Here is a 19,355-nt window from a genome sequence, read left to right on the forward strand (position 1 = left end):
TCTGCATAAGGTGACCTTGAAAACCCAGCGGTGTGTAGCCTTTAGAACCACAATAATAAAGTATAGCATTTGATAGAGAAAGAGTGGAATAGAGTAGAATAGAGTATAACATGATATAGTAAACTAGAGAATAACAGAATAGAATAGAACATAATGGTTTCACATCTTATTTCACATCTGATTTTCACCCATGTGCTTGAAATTGCCCTGGTATGTATGGGGGACAAGGCATTATACTAGAAACTGTTCTCATCTCAGTTACACTTTGCTGAGTTGTGTTCTCCCCGTCCTCCCTTCTCATCCGCCCATTCTTTACCTCTATTTCCTCCCTCTCCGTACCCCCTTCTTTCCCTTTTAGAAGCGGGCACCTTGTGATGTGTGTTCACTCCGCCTCTTCGCAGCTGATGCTCGCGTCCTTTCAATTTCTATTCTAAGAGGAAGACTTTAGCAAGAGGGGTCTGCGGGGGTAGCGCAGTTAAAACATCCATGGGTGGTTGTGTGGGTAGTCACCATGATTCTTCAGGCAGTTTAAACGAAAATTCTGACGGAACTGGAGGTAAGAAATGAGTTTCATACCTTCGGGGTGGTTTTTGGTCGATGATTGGTGGTTTTTAGTTACATGCTGACTTCATGCGCCTTGTTCCCCCCTTGTGTCTTCCCTTTATTGCAGCCGCCTATAACATCGTGGCGGCCACGTCTATAGCCCCATCCGGCCTCATGCGAATAATAGTTAGCTATTTAGGCAACATTTTATGATCTTGAAAATTCGTACTGTTCCGTGTTAAATGACTGCTTTTGTCTGTTTTGAATAAAGGCGTTTAATGTTGTAGTTAGTCATCCTGCTAGCATGCTAGCTATAGCCATCTTTCTACACAATAAATGTGGGTCACTGTTTGTCTCAGGAATGCAGAACATCCTAACGTTACATGCTGTTATAAAATGTTCTAACTCAAATGATGCTTTGTTGTGTTCACAGACACATTTTTGCAATCATATAACCTAATTATGTTTCATTTAATGCGTATTTTCTTGGGGGTCGACATTCTAAAGTGGGGGAGCGTGACATTTTTAATTCGCAGCTGCAGGAGGATGGGGGAGTTGCACCGAAACTTGCTTTAAATAACTAACATGGTTCGTTGACATGTCGTTGACATGTCCAACAATTATACTGTATTCAATAATAACCCAGAGTTGCATATCACATCTCATTGACGAGCATAATTTAATGGATATTATGTAAACCCACCGTTTTCATTCCAATAGTATATAATGTATGTATCCAGTGCTTTGTGAATGAGAAAGACGGGTGTTTATATAATGTTTGGCTCTTAACTGCGACCCCTTAGGTGGTTAATTCACACTGTTATTTCCTCGCCGCGGCGGGATTTCAGATGTGTAATGTTACAGATGTTGTTGTTATGATTTTAGCTGGTGTGATTCAGTTTGGGTTTGAGGGGTAGGGGCTTGTACATGTACACAAATAAGTCTGTGATAGATAACCGGTATTGATCTTCTTCATGTTTACATTGCAGTTATTGCATATGCACACCTAGGCAATGCACGTGGCAAAAATGTACCTTTGTCCTGTGTCCCTTGAGGTGGTCCTCCCAATGCAACAGTGTCCCGAGGTCACTGGTATATCACGTTGTTAGGTCTACACACCATTATATTGCTATTACCAGGCAGTGCTGTTGTCGCGCCCTGACCGTAGATTGCTTTGTAGGTTTCTATTTTTCGTTTGGTCAGGGTGTGACGTGGGTGGGTATTCTATGTTGTAGGTCTAGGTTTTCTTTTTCTATGTGTTTGGCCTGGTATGGTTCTCAATCAGAGGCAGCTGTCAATCGTTGTCTCTGCTTGAGAGCCATACTTAGGTAGCCTGTTTTCCCACTATGAGGTGAGGGTGATTATTCTCTGGTTGGTGTTTGTTGCTCCTGTCAGAACTGTTCATTAATCGGTTTGTTGGTGTATTCATCTGGATGAAAAGTATGATGGAATTATGGATACGTACCATGCTGCACTTTGGTCCTCCTCTCCTTCCACCAACAAAAACCTTTACAGCTGTAACCAAATGTGGACTGACTGCATGCACATTGCTGAACGTGTGTCGAGCTTCTAGAACTCACTCACAAGATTCTACAAAATAACAAAATAACTCTCTCTTGGCCGAGAGAGAGAACATAGACTTGAAATCACTGGCCACTTTTATACTGAAACACTAGTCACTTTTTATAATGTTTACATGTTTTGCATTACTCATCTCAAATACTGTATTCTATACTATTCTACTGTATCTTAGTCTATGTATTACTCATCTCAAATACTGTATTCTATACTACTCTACTGTATCTTAGTCTATGCCGCTCTGACATTGCTCTTCCAAATATTTATATATTCTTAATTCCATTCCTTTACTTTAGATTTGTGTTTATTGTGTGTGTTGTTGTGAAATTGTTAGATATTACTGCACAGTTGGACCTAGAAACACAAGAATTTCGCTACGCCCGCAATAACATCTGCTAAACACGTGTATGTGACAACTAAAATGTGATTTGATTCCTCCAGGGAGCGGCTAGTTATTACACTCCATTTGTCTCAATGGTTTTTGACTTTTCACACGAGAATAAAGCCAGCAGACTGTAGCTCAGGAGAAAGTATCAGCTTATAAGTATTTTGGACACTCATTGTTACCTTGACTCTCAGCCATTGCCTGTTACTGAGCAAGAGATTACTGCTTTGATGAAGGTTTCAATGTATATCTTCCCTTGTATTAATGGGCATTACGAGTCTTTTCAGTGAGAGATCTTTTGGCTCCTCTCACCTAAATTAGCCATTCATTTGGCACCCAAATGTCTCTTTTGTTCAGTAGTGCTTAAAGGGATGCTATCGTGCCTATAGACTTCCAGTCATCAGCTGGGCTAGACAATCTGGACCCTCAATTTCTAAAATTATCCGCCACAATTGTTGCAACCTCTATTCCAAGCCTGTTCATTCTCTCTTTCGTATCGTCTGAGATCCCTAAAGATTAGAAAACTGCCGCGGTCATCCCCCTCTTGAAAGGGGGAGACACTCTAGACCCAAACTGTTACAGACCTATATCTATCCTGCCAATTCAATTCTCAGGCCGACTCTTTTCTCTGTATGTATGTATCAATGATGTCTCTCTTGCTGCTTGTAATTCTGCGATCCACCTCTACGCAGACGACACCATTCTGTATACTTCTGGCCCTTCTTTGGACACTGTGTTAACTAACCTCCAGACGAGCTTCAATGCCATACAACTCTCCTTCCGTGGCCTCCAACTGCTCTTAAGTGCAAGTAAAACTAAATGCATGCTCTTCAACCGATCGCTGCCCGCGCTCGCCCGACTAGCATCACTCCTCTCTACGGTTCTGACTTAGAATATGTGGACAACTACAAATACCTAGGTGTATATCTTGAACCAAATACAATACATTTCATTTTAGAAATGTTCAATACCAATTTGTTCATATCAACCCACTCATACACCATTCTTCATTCACTGCTCAGTACATCTGTTAGCTCATTACATTCTGATGCGGTGCTATACATTGTAGTCGTCAGCATACATGACCACTCTTGCTTTGTTCATTACTGATGGTAAATCATTAGTAAAGAGAGTAGAGAAGTGGGCCTAGGCAGCTTCCTTGAGGAACACCACAGTGTATATCTTTACTGCTTGAAATGCTACCATTAAATAACACTTTTTGCCTTCTCCTGGATAGATTGCTTTCCATCCAGCATAGAGCCGCAGACTTAAAAACATAACATTTGAGTTTACCTAGTAACAGTTCATGATCAATTATATCAAAAGCAGCACTGAAATCTGGCAACACTGCACCAACTAACTTCCTGTCATCCATACTCTTTAACCAATCTTCTGTCATTTGTGCTAAGGCCGTACTCGTAGAATCCCCTTCTTTGTATGCTGGATTCTGGAAACGTGTTATCAGACCATAACATGAGAAATTATCCTTGATTTTTACAGATACAATTTTTCCAATAATTTACTTAACACAGGCAGCAAGCTTATAGGATGACCATTAGGACCAGTGAATGCACATATTTTTTATACTTAGGTAGTGGAATAACCTTTTGACTCTTTCCAGACTTCTGGGCACACTTATTACAAATATGAGAGGTTAGGGTAAATATTTGGTTAGCTGTAACTCAAGGCAATTTGGCATCAAGATGATCTGGACCAGGTGACTTGTAACCCAAAAGAGACAACAGCATCCTTTCTACCGCTTCCCTTTCTACTTCATGAAATGTGAACATGCATTTTCTCACCTTCATGATCCAGTCTTTTATAAGGGTATATGACATGGAGCCATCAGTTACATTTACATTACATTTAAGTCATTTAGCAGACGCTCTTATCCAGAGCGACTTACAAATTGGTGCATTCACCTTATGACATCCAGTGGAACAACCACTTTACAATAGTGCATCTAAATATTTTAAGGGGGGTGAGAAGGATTACTTTATCCTATCCTAGGTATTCCTTAAAGAGGTGGGGTTTCAGGTGTCTCCGGAAGGTGGTGATTGACTCCGCTGTCCTGGCGTCGTGAGGGAGTTTGTTCCACCATTGGGGAGCCAGAGCAGCGAACAGTTTTGACTGAGCTGAGCGGGAACTGTACTTCCTCAGTGGTAGGGAGGCGAGCAGGCCAGAGGTGGATGAACGCAGTGCCCTTATTTGGGTGTAGGTCCTGATCAGAGCCTGGAGGTACTGAGGTGCCGTTCCCCTCACAGCTCCGTAGGCAAGCACCATGGTCTTGTAGCGGATGCGAGCTTCAACTGGAAGCCAGTGGAGAGAGCGGAGGAGCGGGGTGACGTGAGAGAACTTGGGAAGGTTGAACACTAGACGGGCTGCGGCGTTCTGGATGAGTTGTAGGGGTTTAATGGCACAGGCAGGGAGCCCAGCCAACAGCGAGTTGCAGTAATCCAGACGGGAGATGACAAGTGCCTGGATTAGGACCTGCGCCGCTTCCTGTGTGAGGCAGGGTCGTACTCTGCGGATGTTGTAGAGCATGAACCTACAGGAACGGGCCACCGCCTTGATGTTAGTTGAGAACGACAGTTTGTTGTCCAGGATCACGCCAAGGTTCTTAGCGCTCTGGGAGGAGGACACAATGGAGTTGTCAACCGTGATGGCGAGATCATGGAACGGGCAGTCCTTCCCCGGGAGGAAGAGCAGCTCCGTCTTGCCGAAGTTCAGCTTGAGGTGGTGATCCGTCATCCACACTGATATGTCTGCCAGACATGCAGAGATGCGATTCGCCACCTGGTCATCAGAAGGGGGAAAGGAGAAGATTAATTGTGTGTCGTCTGCATAGCAATGATAGGAGAGACCATGTGAGGTTATGACAGAGCCAAGTGACTTGGTGTATAGCGAGAATAGGAGAGGGCCTAGAACAGAGCCCTGGGGGACACCAGTGGTGAGAGCGCGTGGCGAGGAGACAGATTCTCGCCACGCCACCTGGTAGGAGCGACCTGTCAGGTAGGACGCAATCCAAGCGTGGGCCGCGCCGGAGATGCCCAACTCGGAGAGGGTGGAGAGGAGGATCTGATGGTTCACAGTATCGAAGGCAGCCGATAGGTCTAGAAGGATGAGAGCAGAGGAGAGAGAGTTAGCTTTAGCGGTGCGGAGCGCCTCCGTGATACAGAGAAGAGCAGTCTCAGTTGAATGACTAGTCTTGAAACCTGACTGATTTGGATCAAGAAGGTCATTCTGAGAGAGATAGCGGGAGAGCTGACCAAGGACGGCACGTTCAAGAGTTTTGGAGAGAAAAGAAAGAAGGGATACTGGTCTGTAGTTGTTGACATCGGAGGGATCGAGTGTAGGTTTTTTCAGAAGGGGTGCAACTCTCGCTCTCTTGAAGACGGAAGGGACGTAGCCAGCGGTCAGGGATAAGTTGATGAGCGAGGTGAGGTAAGGGAGAAGGTCTCCGGAAATGGTCTGGAGAAGAGAGGAGGGGATAGGGTCGAGCGGGCAGGTTGTTGGGCGGCCGGCCGTCACAAGACGCGAGATTTCATCTGGAAAGAGAGGGGAGAAAGAGGTCAGAGCACAGGGTAGGGCAGTGTGAGCAGAACCAGCGGTGTTGTTTGACTTAGCAAACGAGGATCGGGTGTCGTCGATCTTCTTTTCAAAATGGTTGACGAAGTCATCTGCAGAGAGGGAGGAGGGGGGGGAGGATTCAGGAGGGAGGAGAATGTGGCAAAGAGCTTCCTAGGGTTAGAGGCAGATGCTTGGAATTTAGAGTGGTAGAAAGTGGCTTTAGCAGCAGAGACAGAGGAGGAAAATGTAGAGAGGAGGGAGTGAAAGGATGCCAGGTCCGCAGGGAGGCGAGTTTTCCTCCATTTCCGCTCGGCCTTCCGGAGCCCTGTTCTGTGAGCTCGCATTGAGTCGTCAAGCCACGGAGCGGGAGGGGAGGACCGAGCCGGCCTGGAAGATAGGGGACATAGAGAGTCAAAGGATGCAGAAAGGGAGGAGAGGAGGGTTGAGGAGGCAGAATCAGGAGATAGGTTGGAGAAGGTTTGAGCAGAGGGAAGAGATGATAGGATGGAAGAGGAGAGAGTAGCGGGGGAGAGAGAGCGAAGGTTGGGACGGCGCGATACCATCCGAGTAGGGGCAGTGTGGGAAGTGTTGGATGAGAGCGAGAGGGAAAAGGATACAAGGTAGTGGTCGGAGACTTGGAGGGAGTTGCAATGAGGTTAGTGGAAGAACAGCATCTAGTAAAGATGAGGTCGAGCGTATTGCCTGCCTTGTGAGTAGGGGGAAGGTGAGAGGGTGAGGTCAAAAGAGGAGAGGAGTGGAAAGAAGGAGGCAGAGAGGAATGAGTCAAAGGTAGACGTGGGGAGGTTAAAGTCGCCCAGAACTGTGAGAGGTGAGCCGTCCTCAGGAAAGGAGCTTATCAAGGCATCAAGCTCATTGATGAACTCTCCGAGGGGACCTGGAGGGCGATAAATGATAAGGATGTTAAGCTTGAAAGGGCTGGTAACTGTGACAGCATGAAATTCAAAGGAGGCGATAGACAGATGGGTAAGGGGAGAAAGAGAGAATGACCACATGGGAGAGATAAGGATCCCTATGCCACCACCCCGCTGACCAGAAGCTCTCGGGGTGTGCGAGAACACGTGGGCGGACGAAGAGAGAGCAGTAGGAGTAGCAGTGTTATCTGTGGTGATCCATGTTTCTGTCAGTGCCAAGAAGTCGAGGGACTGGAGGGAGGCATAGGCTGAGATGAACTCTGCCTTGTTGGCTGCAGATCGGCAGTTCCAGAGGCTACCGGAGACCTGGAACTCCACGTGGGTCGTGCGCGCTGGGACCACCAGATTAGGGTGGCAGCGGCCACGCGGTGTGGAGCGTTTGTATGGTCTGTGCAGAGAGGAGAGAACAGGGATAGACAGACACATAGTTGACAGGCTACAGAAGAGGCTACGCTAATGCAAGGAGATTGGAATGACAAGTGGACTACACGTCTCGAATGTTCAGAAAGTTAAGCTTACGTAGCAAGAATCTTATTGACTAAAATTATTAAAAATGATACAGTACTGCTGAAGCAGTTGGAATCATATCATTCCCGAACTTGTCCACTTTGCCGGTAAAATATCCATTAAAGTAGTTTTTTCGATGTCGTGTGAAGTTGTAATAAATATACCCTCTGATTCAATGAAACAGGCAGACATGTTTGAATTCCTACCCATAATAGTGTTCAACTTTCTCCACAGTTTCTCCAATCACCCTTTACTTCATCAATTTTGTGCTGATAGAATCCCTTCTTCTTTCCTTTGTTGAGCTTGGTCACACTATTTCTTCATTTACAATAACTTTCCAGATGTATCTTCTACTTTTTTGGCATCATAACAATGAATCATTACATTTCTCAGCTCCTCATCAATCTATGGGGCCACTGTTTGACCTCACAGTGCATTTTGGTTAAAGGGGTATGCTTATCAGCTATACTCATAAATCATTTCAGAAACAAACTTAGTGACATTTCACTTCTAACCATTGCACATTCTTAATCTCATCCACAAATTAGTCCTGATTGAACCCTCTGCAGGACCTGCAGTAGATTACCTTAGGGCCAGCCATTGGTATTTTAGTTTTCCTAGTGAGTGAGTCCTGATTGAACCCTCTGCAGGACCTGCAGTAGATTACCTTAGGGCCAGCCATTGGTATTTTAGTTTTCCTAGTGAGTGCAACCACATTACGATCACCTAATGACACTGATACAGCTTTAGAACAGTGTTTAGCCATGTTAGTAAACATGTGATTGATACAAGTTGATGTAATACCGGACTTATTAGTGAACGTTCTGGTTGATGATGTCATAACTTGGGTCAGGTTACATACATTGGCAACAGAAATACATTTATTTCTCATTGGACAGTTGGTATTTAAAAAAAAATCAATATTCATGTCTTCCCAAAAATATATTTCCCTATTTTCATCAGATAACTTATCCAACATTTAACAAATTATATCAATATATTTCACATCAGCACTAGGTGGCCTATAGCAGGAACCAACTAGTATAGGTTTCAAATGTGGTAAATGCACCTGTACCCATAGTGGCTCTAATCCATTCAACATTACATCCTTACGTTGTTTTGCTGGAATATGACTCTGGGTGTAAACTGCACCTCCACCTCCATATCTATTCCTGTCTCCATGTATAGAGATCTCAGCATCCTCAATAGAAGAGTCCATGTCTTGCTCCCAGGCAGACTAAATAACTTTTTTGCCCGCTTTGAGGACAATACAGTGCCACTGACACGGCCTGCAACGAAAACATGCGGTCTCTCCTTCACTGCAGCCGAGGTGAGTAAGACATTTAAACATGTTAACCCTCGCAAGGCTGCAGGCCCAGACGGCATCCCCAGCCGCGCCCTCAGAGCATGCGCAGACCAGCTGGCCGGTGTGTTTACGGACATATTCAATCAATCCCTATACCAGTCTGTTGATCCCACATGCTTCAAGAGGGCCACCATTGTTCCTGTTCCCAAGAAAGCTAAGGTAACTGAGCTAAACGACTACCGCCCGTAGCACTCACTTCAGTCATCATGAAGTGCTTTGAGAGACTAGTCAAGGACCATATCACCTCCACCCTACCTGACACCCTAGACCCACTCCAATTTGCTTACTGCCCAAATAGGTCCACAGACGATGCAATCTCAACCACACTGCACACTGCCCTAACCCACCTGGACAAGAGGAATACCTATGTGAGAATGCTGTTCATCGACTACAGCTCGGCATTCAACACCATAGTACCCTCCAAGCTCGTCATCAAGCTCGAGACCCTGGGTCTCGACCCCGCCCTGTGCAACTGGGTACTGGACTTCCTGACGGGCCGCCCCCAGGTGGTGAGGGTAGGCAATAACATCTCCTCCCCGCTGATCCTCAACATGGGGGCCCCACAAGGGTGCGTTCTGAGCCCTCTCCTCTACTCCCTGTTCACCCACGACTGCGTGGCCACGCACGCCTCCAACACGCACGCTTGATTACCAACAACGACGAGACGGCCTACAGGGAGGAGGTGAGGGCCCTCAGAGTGTGGTGTCAGGAAAATAACCTCACACTCAACGTCAACAAAACTAAGGAGATGATTGTGGACTTCAGGAAACAGCAGAGGGAACACACCCTATCCACATCGATGGAACAGTAGTGGAGAGGATAGCTAGTTTTAAGTTCCTCGGCATACACATCACAGACAAACTGAATTGGTCCACTCACACTGACAGCGTCGTGAAGAAGGCGCAGCAGCGCCTCTTCAACCTCAGAAGGCTGAAGAAATTCGGCTTGTCACCAAAAGCACTCACAAACTTCTACAGATGCACAATTGAGAGCATCCTGGCGGGCTGTATCACCGCCTGGTACGGCAACTGCTCCGCCCTCAACCGTAAGACTCTCCAGAGGGTAGTGAGGACTGCACAACACATCACCGGGGGCAAACTACCTGCCCTCCAGGACACCTACACCACCCGATGTCACAGGAAGGCCATAAAGATCATCAAGGACATCAACCACCCGAACCACTGCCTGTTCACCCCGCTATCATCCAGAAGGCGAGGTCAGTACAGGTGCATCAAAGCTGGGACCGAGAGACTGAAAAACAGCTTCTATCTCAAGGCCATCAGACTGTTAAACAGCCACCACTAACATTGAGTGGCTGCTGCCAACACACTGTCATTGACACTGACCCAACTCCAGCCATTTTAATAATGGGAATTGATGGGAAATGATGTAAATATATCACTAGCCACTTTAAACAATGCTACCTTATATAATGTTACTTACCCTACATTATTCATCTCATATGCATATGTATATACTGTACTCTACATCATCGACTGCATCCTTATGTAATACATGTATCACTAGCCACTTTAACTATGCCACTTTGTTTACTTTGTCTACACACTCATCTCATATGTATATACTGTACTCGATACCATCTACTGTATGCTGCTCTGTACCATCACTCATTCATATATCCTTATGTACATATTCCTTATCCCCTTACACTGTGTATAAGACAGTAGTTTTGGAATTGTTAGTTAGATTACTTGTTGGTTATCACTGCATTGTCGGAACTAGCAGCACAAGCATTTCGCTACACTCGCATTAACATCTGCTAACCATGTGTATGTGACAAATAAAATTTGATTTGATGTGAGTCTCTGATATTGCCAATACATGAATATTGTTTGACTGTACTAGACAACATCTTTCATGAATTTGGTTCCTTGAACTGCATATATTCAAGTGAGCAATTAACAGACCTTTCTTTGGTAGATTTACAGTATTTATGAATAAACATGAATCAGCAGTTGGAATCTTAGAGAGAGATACTCTCAGTCAGTGTGTGTGGGGGGGCTGGACACACCCTCAGTCAGTGTGTGTGGGGGGCTGGACACACCCTCAGTCAGTGTGTGTGGGGGGCTGGACACACCCTCAGTCAGTGTGTGTGGGGGGCTGGACACACCCTCAGTCAGTGTGTGTGGGGGGCTGGACACACCCTCAGTCAGTGTGTGTGGGGGGCTGGACACACCCTCAGTCAGTGTGTGTGGGGGGCTGGACACACCCTCAGTCAGTGTGTGTGGGGGGGCTGGACACACCCTCAGTCAGTGTGTGTGGGGGGGGCTGGACACACCCTCAGTCAGTGTGTGTGGGGGGCTGGACACACCCTCAGTCTCAGTCAGTGTGTGTGGGGGGCTGGACACACCCTCAGTCAGTGTGTGTGGGGGGCTGGACACACCCTCAGTCAGTGTGTGTGGGGGGCTGGACACACCCTCAGTCAGTGTGTGTGGGGGGCTGGACACAGTCTCAGTCAGTGTGTGTGGGGGGCTGGACACACCCTCAGTCTCAGTCAGTGTGTGTGGGGGGCTGGACACACCCTCAGTCAGTGTGTGTGGGGGCTGGACACACCCTCAGTCAGTGTGTGTGGGGGGGGCTGGACACACCCTCAGTCAGTGTGTGTGGGGGCTGGACACACCCTCAGTCAGTGTGTGTGGGGGGCTGGACACACCCTCAGTCAGTGTGTGTGGGGGGCTGGACACACCCTCAGTCAGTGTGTGTGGGGGGCTGGACACACCCTCAGTCAGTGTGTGTGGGGGGCTGGACACACCCTCAGTCAGTGTGTGTGGGGGGCTGGACACACCCTCAGTCAGTGTGTGTGGGGGGCTGGACACACCCTCAGTCAGTGTGTGGGGGGCTGGACACACCCTCAGTCAGTGTGTGTGGGGGGCTGGACACACCCTCAGTCAGTGTGTGTGGGGGGGCTGGACACACCCTCAGTTAGTGTGTGTGGGGGGGCTGGACACACCCTCAGTCAGTGTGTGTGGGGGGGCTGGACACACCCTCAGCCCTCAAATTAAGTGGACACTTCTGATGATGTATCATGAAGTCTAACGAGTTTACACTTGCAGGGCGAGGGAGGGAGGGAGGAATTCATTTTAAATGGACCGGAAATTCGTCTCGGTGAGAGGGATAAGTAATCCCTCTCACCCCCCCCCCCTAAGTTTTAGATGCACTATTGTTAAGTGACTGTCCCACTGGATGTCATAAGGTGAATGCACCAATTTGTAAGTCGCTCTGGATAAGAGCGTCTGCTAAATGACTTAAATGTAATGTAAATGTAAATGTCCCACGACGATTGTGTTGTCAGCCACCGGTAGCTTGTGGGTGCGTTATATGCTCTACAGTCAATTAAGATTGCATGTCTACTTATATTAACAATATCATTATTAATATACGCCTACTGTATGATAGCTTGCTAATTAATTAGCTAAATAACGTTAACCTGCCTAGCTGGAACTTCTGAAGGAGGAAAATGTTTTAGTTCTACAACTTCCAAAAGCTAACCAAACAAAAACATCATTACTTTTATTAGACTTGTTTGTCCTGTTATGTGCATTAGTAACACAATTTCGAACTTATTTACATTCATTTTTACTTACACTTGTATGTTGACTTCTCTATATTGATGTTGAGGTTTTAAGTTTCGACTGACTTTTCTTAGCGGATGTAAAATCGTCGCAAATGTAATTATGGGGCGTTTCAGGCTTCGAAGTGAACATAGTTGTACACTCGCAAACTCCATCACAAACGAGGGCTGAGGGTCTTATGTTGAGAACTTCCCTTGTTTGGCTAATCGTTTGGACCGACGGCCAAGATGGTGACGAGGATTCCCCCAAGGGCATAAGGCGAGGGTAAGTGGAGGAGGGTGTGTCTTTTATGAGTTTGGAGACGTCCTTGTTCTTCATAGTGCCGCTTGGTGGTGGTGCCGCTTGGTGGTGGTGCCGCTTGCTTTGTGGTGGTGGTGCCGCTTGGTGGTGGTGCCGCTTGGTGGTGGTGGTGCCGCTTGGTGGTGGTGCCGCTTGCTTGGTGGTGGTGCCGCTTGGTGGTGGTGCCGCTTGGTGGTGGTGGTGCCGCTTGGTGGTGGTGGTGCCGCTTGGTGGTGGTGGTGCCGCTTGGTGGTGGTGGTGCCGCTTGGTGGTGGTGGTGCCGCTTGGTGGTGGTGGTGCCGCTTGGTGGTGGTGGTGCCGCTTGCTTGGTGGTGGTGCCGCTTGCTTGGTGGTGGTGGTGCCGCTTGGTGGTGGTGCCGCTTGCTTGGTGGTGGTGGTGCCGCTTGGTGGTGGTGCCGCTTGCTTGGTGGTGGTGCCGCTTGCTTGGTGGTGGTGGTGGTGGTGCCGCTTGCTTGGTGGTGGTGGTGGTGGTGCCGCTTGCTTGGTGGTGGTGGTGGTGGTGCCGCTTGCTTGGTGGTGGTGGTGCCGCTTGCTTGGTGGTGGTGGTGCCGCTTGCTTGGTGGTGGTGGTGCCGCTTGCTTGGTGGTGGTGGTGCCGCTTGCTTGGTGGTGGTGGTGTGACGACCCTCCCACTCTGTCTGCCGTATTCTGTCTTTGTTCTTGTTTCCTTATTAGGTGGGCGTTGAGAGGGTCGGAGTTGAGAGGGTCGTCAGCTACATGGGAAACACCTGGGCCAGGTGTCTCCCAGGATAAATAGACCTCTTCAACATTCATGGAGGAGACTCTCTCCATGCAGACACCTGTTGTAGATTGTGGTGTGGTTCTTGGTGGCCTTTTGTTTGTGTGCTTTGGCACCTTTCAACACCCTGCATTATCACATTCATGCATGCAAAACACTCACTTACACTACGGACTACTGATTACACACACCATTGGATATTTTCCTTAGTTGCTTTAGTTAATAAATATATATTTTGTTACTCCTTATCTCCACGTTGTCTCCCTTTGTTACGGGCTTTGAGCCGGTTCGTGACAAGTTTTGATAAAATCAGAAACATCCCTCTTTAATCTAGGCCAAAAGAAATGTCTTAATATGCGATTGTAGGTTTTCCTCACCCCCATATGTCCAGCAACGTCACTGTGAGAAGTTTCCAACACCAACTCACGAAGCTTAACTGGTACAACAACCTGACTAATTGCCTCCCCAGAAAAACACTATCATGAGACACCCACTTTCTCATCAGGACATCCTCTTGGAGAAAATAGCCATGGGCGACATCTCCCAACTGTTCTATAGGCACAATTTGATCACGCAACTCTTCCAACGTGGGGTCATCCCGTTGAGCATTGATTAGATCTGAGCGGGTTACAGATAACGGGATAACAGGGAAAACAGTGACATACTTTGTATTATTATCATTAGTCGGCGCAGTGACTAGTTCGCCACGGCTCATAGAACGTGTCACTGCACACGCAGAGAACACCTCTGGGAAACTCTGTACACTCTCATCAGGAATCCCAACAAATGACGGCTTAGTGGAAACCACTAGAGATGGAAACACAACTGGCCATACCCGCTCACCTGCTAAGTTATTCCCAAGGATAACGTCGATACCCTCAATAGGCAACGAAGGACGCACCCCCACAACAACTTCACCCTTCACCAGCCCACAATCCAACATCAGTTTATGCAATGGAACTGACAGAGTGTTCAAACCTATTCCCCTAATTAGAACACTATTCCCCGAATCAGTCTCAGCAGAAAAGGGTAACACAGACTCCAACACAAATGATTCAGAGGCACCTGTGTCTCTCAGGATCTTCACTGGCACTAGGTCTTTACTTCCTAACATAGACACAAAACCTTCTGTAATGAAAGGTAAATAGTCTGGATCAATATGGACTTTCACATTCTCCTGGGCCTGAGGAAATGAGTCAAGAATGAACTGATGTGGAACAGGTGCAGCTAACGCAGCAGGCTTAGATTTAGCGTAAGCACCCTTTGACCTGAGAAGTGGACATTCGTTTTTCCAATGACCTGAACCTTGACAGTAGTGACACTCCTGCCCAAAGTCAGCCTTACCATGGGAGTCAGGTTCAACCCTAGTTGAATAGAACTCTGCCCGAGAATCAAAGTATCTCGGTGAGCGAAGCCCAAATCTATCCGAACACCCCCACTCTTTCCGAATACGGGGTTTTGCAAAGACACTTTTGTGAGTCAACACATACTCGTCCGCCAAAACCGCAGCTTCAGCAACATTCTTTACTTTCTGTTCATTAATATAAGTGGCAATACGATCAGGAATTGTGTCCTTAAATTGCTCTAACATAATCAGATCACACAGCCCTTGGAAAGTCACAACTGCAGAGGCAGAACACCAGCGATTAAACTGTAAAGATAACTGTCGCGCAAACTCAACATGAGTCTGGTTATCGTCCCTTTTTAAAGTTCTAAATCGTTGGCGGTAAGCCTCAGGGACCAATTCATAAATCTGTAACACAGCTGTTTTAACTTTATCATAACTGGCACTGTCGTGTACACTAAGAGCTGAATATGCTTCCTGCGCTTTACCAGTCAGCACACACTGCAACATTAAAGTGCGGTCAGAATCAGGCCAACTCCTAGCGTTAGCAACCCGCTCAAACAACGAAAAGAATGTCTCGGGGTCCCTTTCATTAAACCGAGGCAATAACCGTAAGTTCCCAACAATATCAAATGTCTCTGGGGCACGACCAAAAGCGGAACTACCCCTAGGTAAATCTGGGTCACCTTCCCAAAACAAACTCTCCCCTGAGATCTTTCCTTCCCTAACCAACTCTATACGTTCTTGTTGCAACTTGATTTTAGCACGCTCCATATCTTGTTTAAATGCCAATTCCTTTTCATATTTCACACGATCATGCTCTAGCTTCTCACGATCATGCTGCCGATCATGCTCTAGCTTCTCACGATCATGCTCTAGCTGTAACAAAAGCAGTTCTTTCTGCTGTTCAAAAAGAAGGCTACTAGGACTAACCGATGGAATGGCCATTGTAACGTTATGGGGAGACAACAAATCCTCAGCAGAGGCTGGCCCGGTGGTAACTTCAAGAATACCACTCTCCATCAGATTGGCTTTCAATATCAACCTAATAGAATTCTTTAGACGTTTATCACTAATCTCAACCTTGTAGTGTTCCGCGACCTTCAACAGCTGTTCTTTAGTACCTAAATCTAACAATTCCTCTGATGGAGAGCGAATGAACTTATCTACATAAGACGCCATAATCACACAAAAAACAATTCTCGCTCTTCCCTTCTGCTGAGCACACCAGAACACAACCCGAGAATTGACAATCACCCTGAGCACCACAGAAGAGAGATGAGATATGGAGCTTCCCCAAAACCTACAATAACTCAACCCTAGTCTTCGTGCAGATTTGCGGTGGGAACTCCCCAGCATGCTGGCAAATTCCACCAAGCCACGGATGTGCCCCCGAGACAACTGCTCAGTCCACAGACACCACAAAAATAACAAACATTAACCATGCCCAACATATTCCAAAAAATGAAACACGTCGCTAAACCTATCAGGGGAAAAAGGCTATAGCTCCGGGTAGCAAGTTCCACTACCCTACCCAAATCTCCCACCGAGGTACACAGCAGATTACTCACTTCAGACTGACGTCCCAACAGAAAGTAGAACAAGAGTTCAGGCTAGGCAGGGCCTGGAAACTAACCATTATACTCTCTCCAACGCAGCACACAAACCAAACAACAAAGGCAACCAATACTGGGCCGATCACACTCAAACACCATATTCAAACTAAACACGTACCTCCACGGTCTCCCAAACCAATAGTTCAAAGATCCCGGATGAGCCCCCACTTGTCACGAACCGGCTCAAAGCCCGTAACAAAGGGAGACAACGTGGAGATAAGGAGTAACAAAAGATATATTTATTAACTAAAGCAACTAAGGAAAATATCCAATGGTGTGTGTAATCAGTAGTCCGTAGTGTAAGTGAGTGTTTTGCATGCATGAATGTGATAATGCAGGGTGTTGAAAGGTGCCAAAGCACACAAACAAAAGGCCACCAAGAACCACACCACAATCTACAACAGGTGTCTGCATGGAGAGAGTCTCCTCCATGAATGTTGAAGAGGTCTATTTATCCTGGGAGACACCTGGCCCAGGTGTTTCCCATGTAGCTGACGACCCTCTCAACTCCGCCAACCGGCATCCTAATAAGGAAACAAGAACAAAGACAGAATACGGCAGACAGAGTGGGAGGGTCGTCACAGTGGTGCCGCTTGCTTGGTGGTGGTGGTGGTGGTGGTGGTGGTGGTGCTTGGTGGTGGTGGTGGTGGTGGTGGTGGTGGTGGTGGTGGTGGTGGTGGTGGTGGTGGTGGTGGTGGTGGTGGTGGTGGTGGTGGTGGTGGTGGTGGTGGTGCCGCTTGCTTGGTGGTGCCCCTTGCTTAGTGGTGTTGCACTCTGGGGCCTTTCAGAACAGGTGTATATATACTGAGATTATGTGACAGATCATGTGACATTTAGATTGCACACAGGTGGACTTTATTTAACTAATTATGTGACTCCTGAAGGTAATTGGTTGCACCAGATCTTATTTAGGTGTTTCATATCAAAGGGGGTGAAAACATATGCACACACCACTTTTCTGTTTTACATTTTTTTGATAAAAAAACAAAAAACAAGAGCCTCTCCCTCAGCGGTTGTTTGTGTTTGCGAACAACATGGATAATAAGATATTGGAGTAGCCTGTCTGTTGGGTTAGCTTCACAACTGTCCGAGTTATTGATGTGCCTGTGCTATTATTTCTTTAAAAAAAGGAAATCAATACTACGGTTTCTTACTGTATCTAAATTCCAACTAACACCAATTTCCTTTTAGTCAATGGCCTTAGCACTTATAAATGCTTTTTACTGTAAGCCATTTAAACCATTACATTTCCAACTGAGGAATACAAATATTTAGTTGAGTAATATTCTCCATTTGTTCATCCCCAAATTCATTACAGCTTTCCTACTTGCTTTGCTTTGCCCTCAAGTCACTGATCCCATTAGAGGAAGAATTATCTTCAAAATTGCCTCCTCATTTGCCGTTGACCCCTGGCCCCCCTCCTCTGGCGCTTCACTAGCCAGGCGACAGGACAGAACAAATCCAGGATCAGCTGATGCATGGCCCCCCTCCTCAGGCGCTTCACTGGAAAGAGCCAGGCGACAGGACAGAACAAATCCAGGATCAGCTGACCTCTGGCCCCCCTCCTCAGGCGCTTCACTGGAAAGAGCCAGGTGACAGGACAGAACAAATCCAGGATCAGCTGACCCCTGGCCCCCCTCCTCAGGTGCTTCACTGGAAAGAGCCAGGCGACAGGACAGAACAAATCCAGGATCAGCTGACCCCTGGCCCCCCTCCTCAGGTGCTTCACTGGAAAGAGCCAGGCGACAGGACAGAACAAATCCAGGATCAGCTGACCCCTGGCCCCCCTCCTCAGGTGCTTCACTGGAAAGAGCCAGGCGACAGGACAGAACAAATCCAGGATCAGCTGACCCCTGGCCCCCCTCCTCAGGCGCTTCACTGGAAAGAGCCAGGCGACAGGACAGAACAAATCCAGGATCAGCTGACCCCTGGCCCCCCTCCTCAGGCGCTTCACTGGAAAGAGCCAGGCGACAGGACAGAACAAATCCAGGATCAGCTGATGCATGGCACATCCCAGTGACCCCACAGTTGTATGCTAGCCAGTGTCTCCTTCTCCTAGCTAGTCATAATGTCTGCCCTCAGCAGCAGCAGCAGGCTGATAGGGCCCACCTTCACAGACAGGCCCTGTGTCACAGTTCACACTACCGTTGAAGAGCTCAGGTTGGCAGAGCAAGGCACCCAGGTGTGTGTGTGTGTGTCCGTGGGGGTACTGCGTGTGTGTTGGGAGGTGAAACCAGAAACACATGCCTGTGCTGCATAATGCAGTGTGTGAGATCTCAGACCTCCTCCTCACGACATCCCTGCCTCACCTGTCCGGCCCTGTTGCCATGGTGATTAGAGATGGGGGGGGGGTGACACAGGATTGTTCACTCATTCACTCACCCTCGAGGATGGAAAAAACAACACTGGATTGGTGAAGATGGAGTTCCTACCTAATGTCTTACACCAATCCAATGCTTTGACATTCTTGAATGAATGCACATTTTGGGGAGAATTTGAATTGGGCTTTAGTCATATGGAGCCAATGGTGAGTGACCGTATCCTGTATGTGACAGCCAAACACAGCCCTAAGCTGACTGACTCTATACTTCACTGGCTGGCAAGCTTACTGCCATGTTCGACCTCAGATGTACACTCCGATCTGTGCCTTGCAGTTGGAGTTTGTGTCATTTGACACGTGTCATGTGACCTGTGTACATGTGTATGGACACAGCCGGTGAAAGAGAACACTGCTGTATTTGCAATCTCACTCGGCTCTCTTGCACAGACAATGACAGCAGCCATTATAGCTGATCCTAATGATCAGTGGTCAGGGAGACTAAGAGGACACAAACCACTCAAGATCCTATGATAGTGTCAGCATGACTAACAGCGGCTAAGTC

At 47.3% G+C, this 19,355-nt stretch overlaps 1 protein-coding gene across 1 annotated transcript in view; it reads left to right on the top strand.

Annotated features, from left to right (window-relative positions):
• The first annotated feature begins 369 nt into the window (after positions 1–369).
• The window catches only part of LOC124014290 (ubiquitin domain-containing protein 2-like), a 73,115-nt gene continuing 54,129 nt past the window's right edge, over positions 370–19,355 (top strand). Inside the window, exon 1 of the mRNA XM_046329118.1 lies at positions 370–556. Within this exon, the coding sequence (XP_046185074.1) occupies positions 487–556 (70 nt within the window). The 5' untranslated portion in view covers positions 370–486. The remainder of the gene's footprint in view (positions 557–19,355) is intronic.

The sequence above is a fragment of the Oncorhynchus gorbuscha genome, linkage group LG02, assembly GCF_021184085.1.
Source record: "Oncorhynchus gorbuscha isolate QuinsamMale2020 ecotype Even-year linkage group LG02, OgorEven_v1.0, whole genome shotgun sequence".
In the NCBI taxonomy this organism is placed as follows: domain Eukaryota; kingdom Metazoa; phylum Chordata; class Actinopteri; order Salmoniformes; family Salmonidae; genus Oncorhynchus; species Oncorhynchus gorbuscha.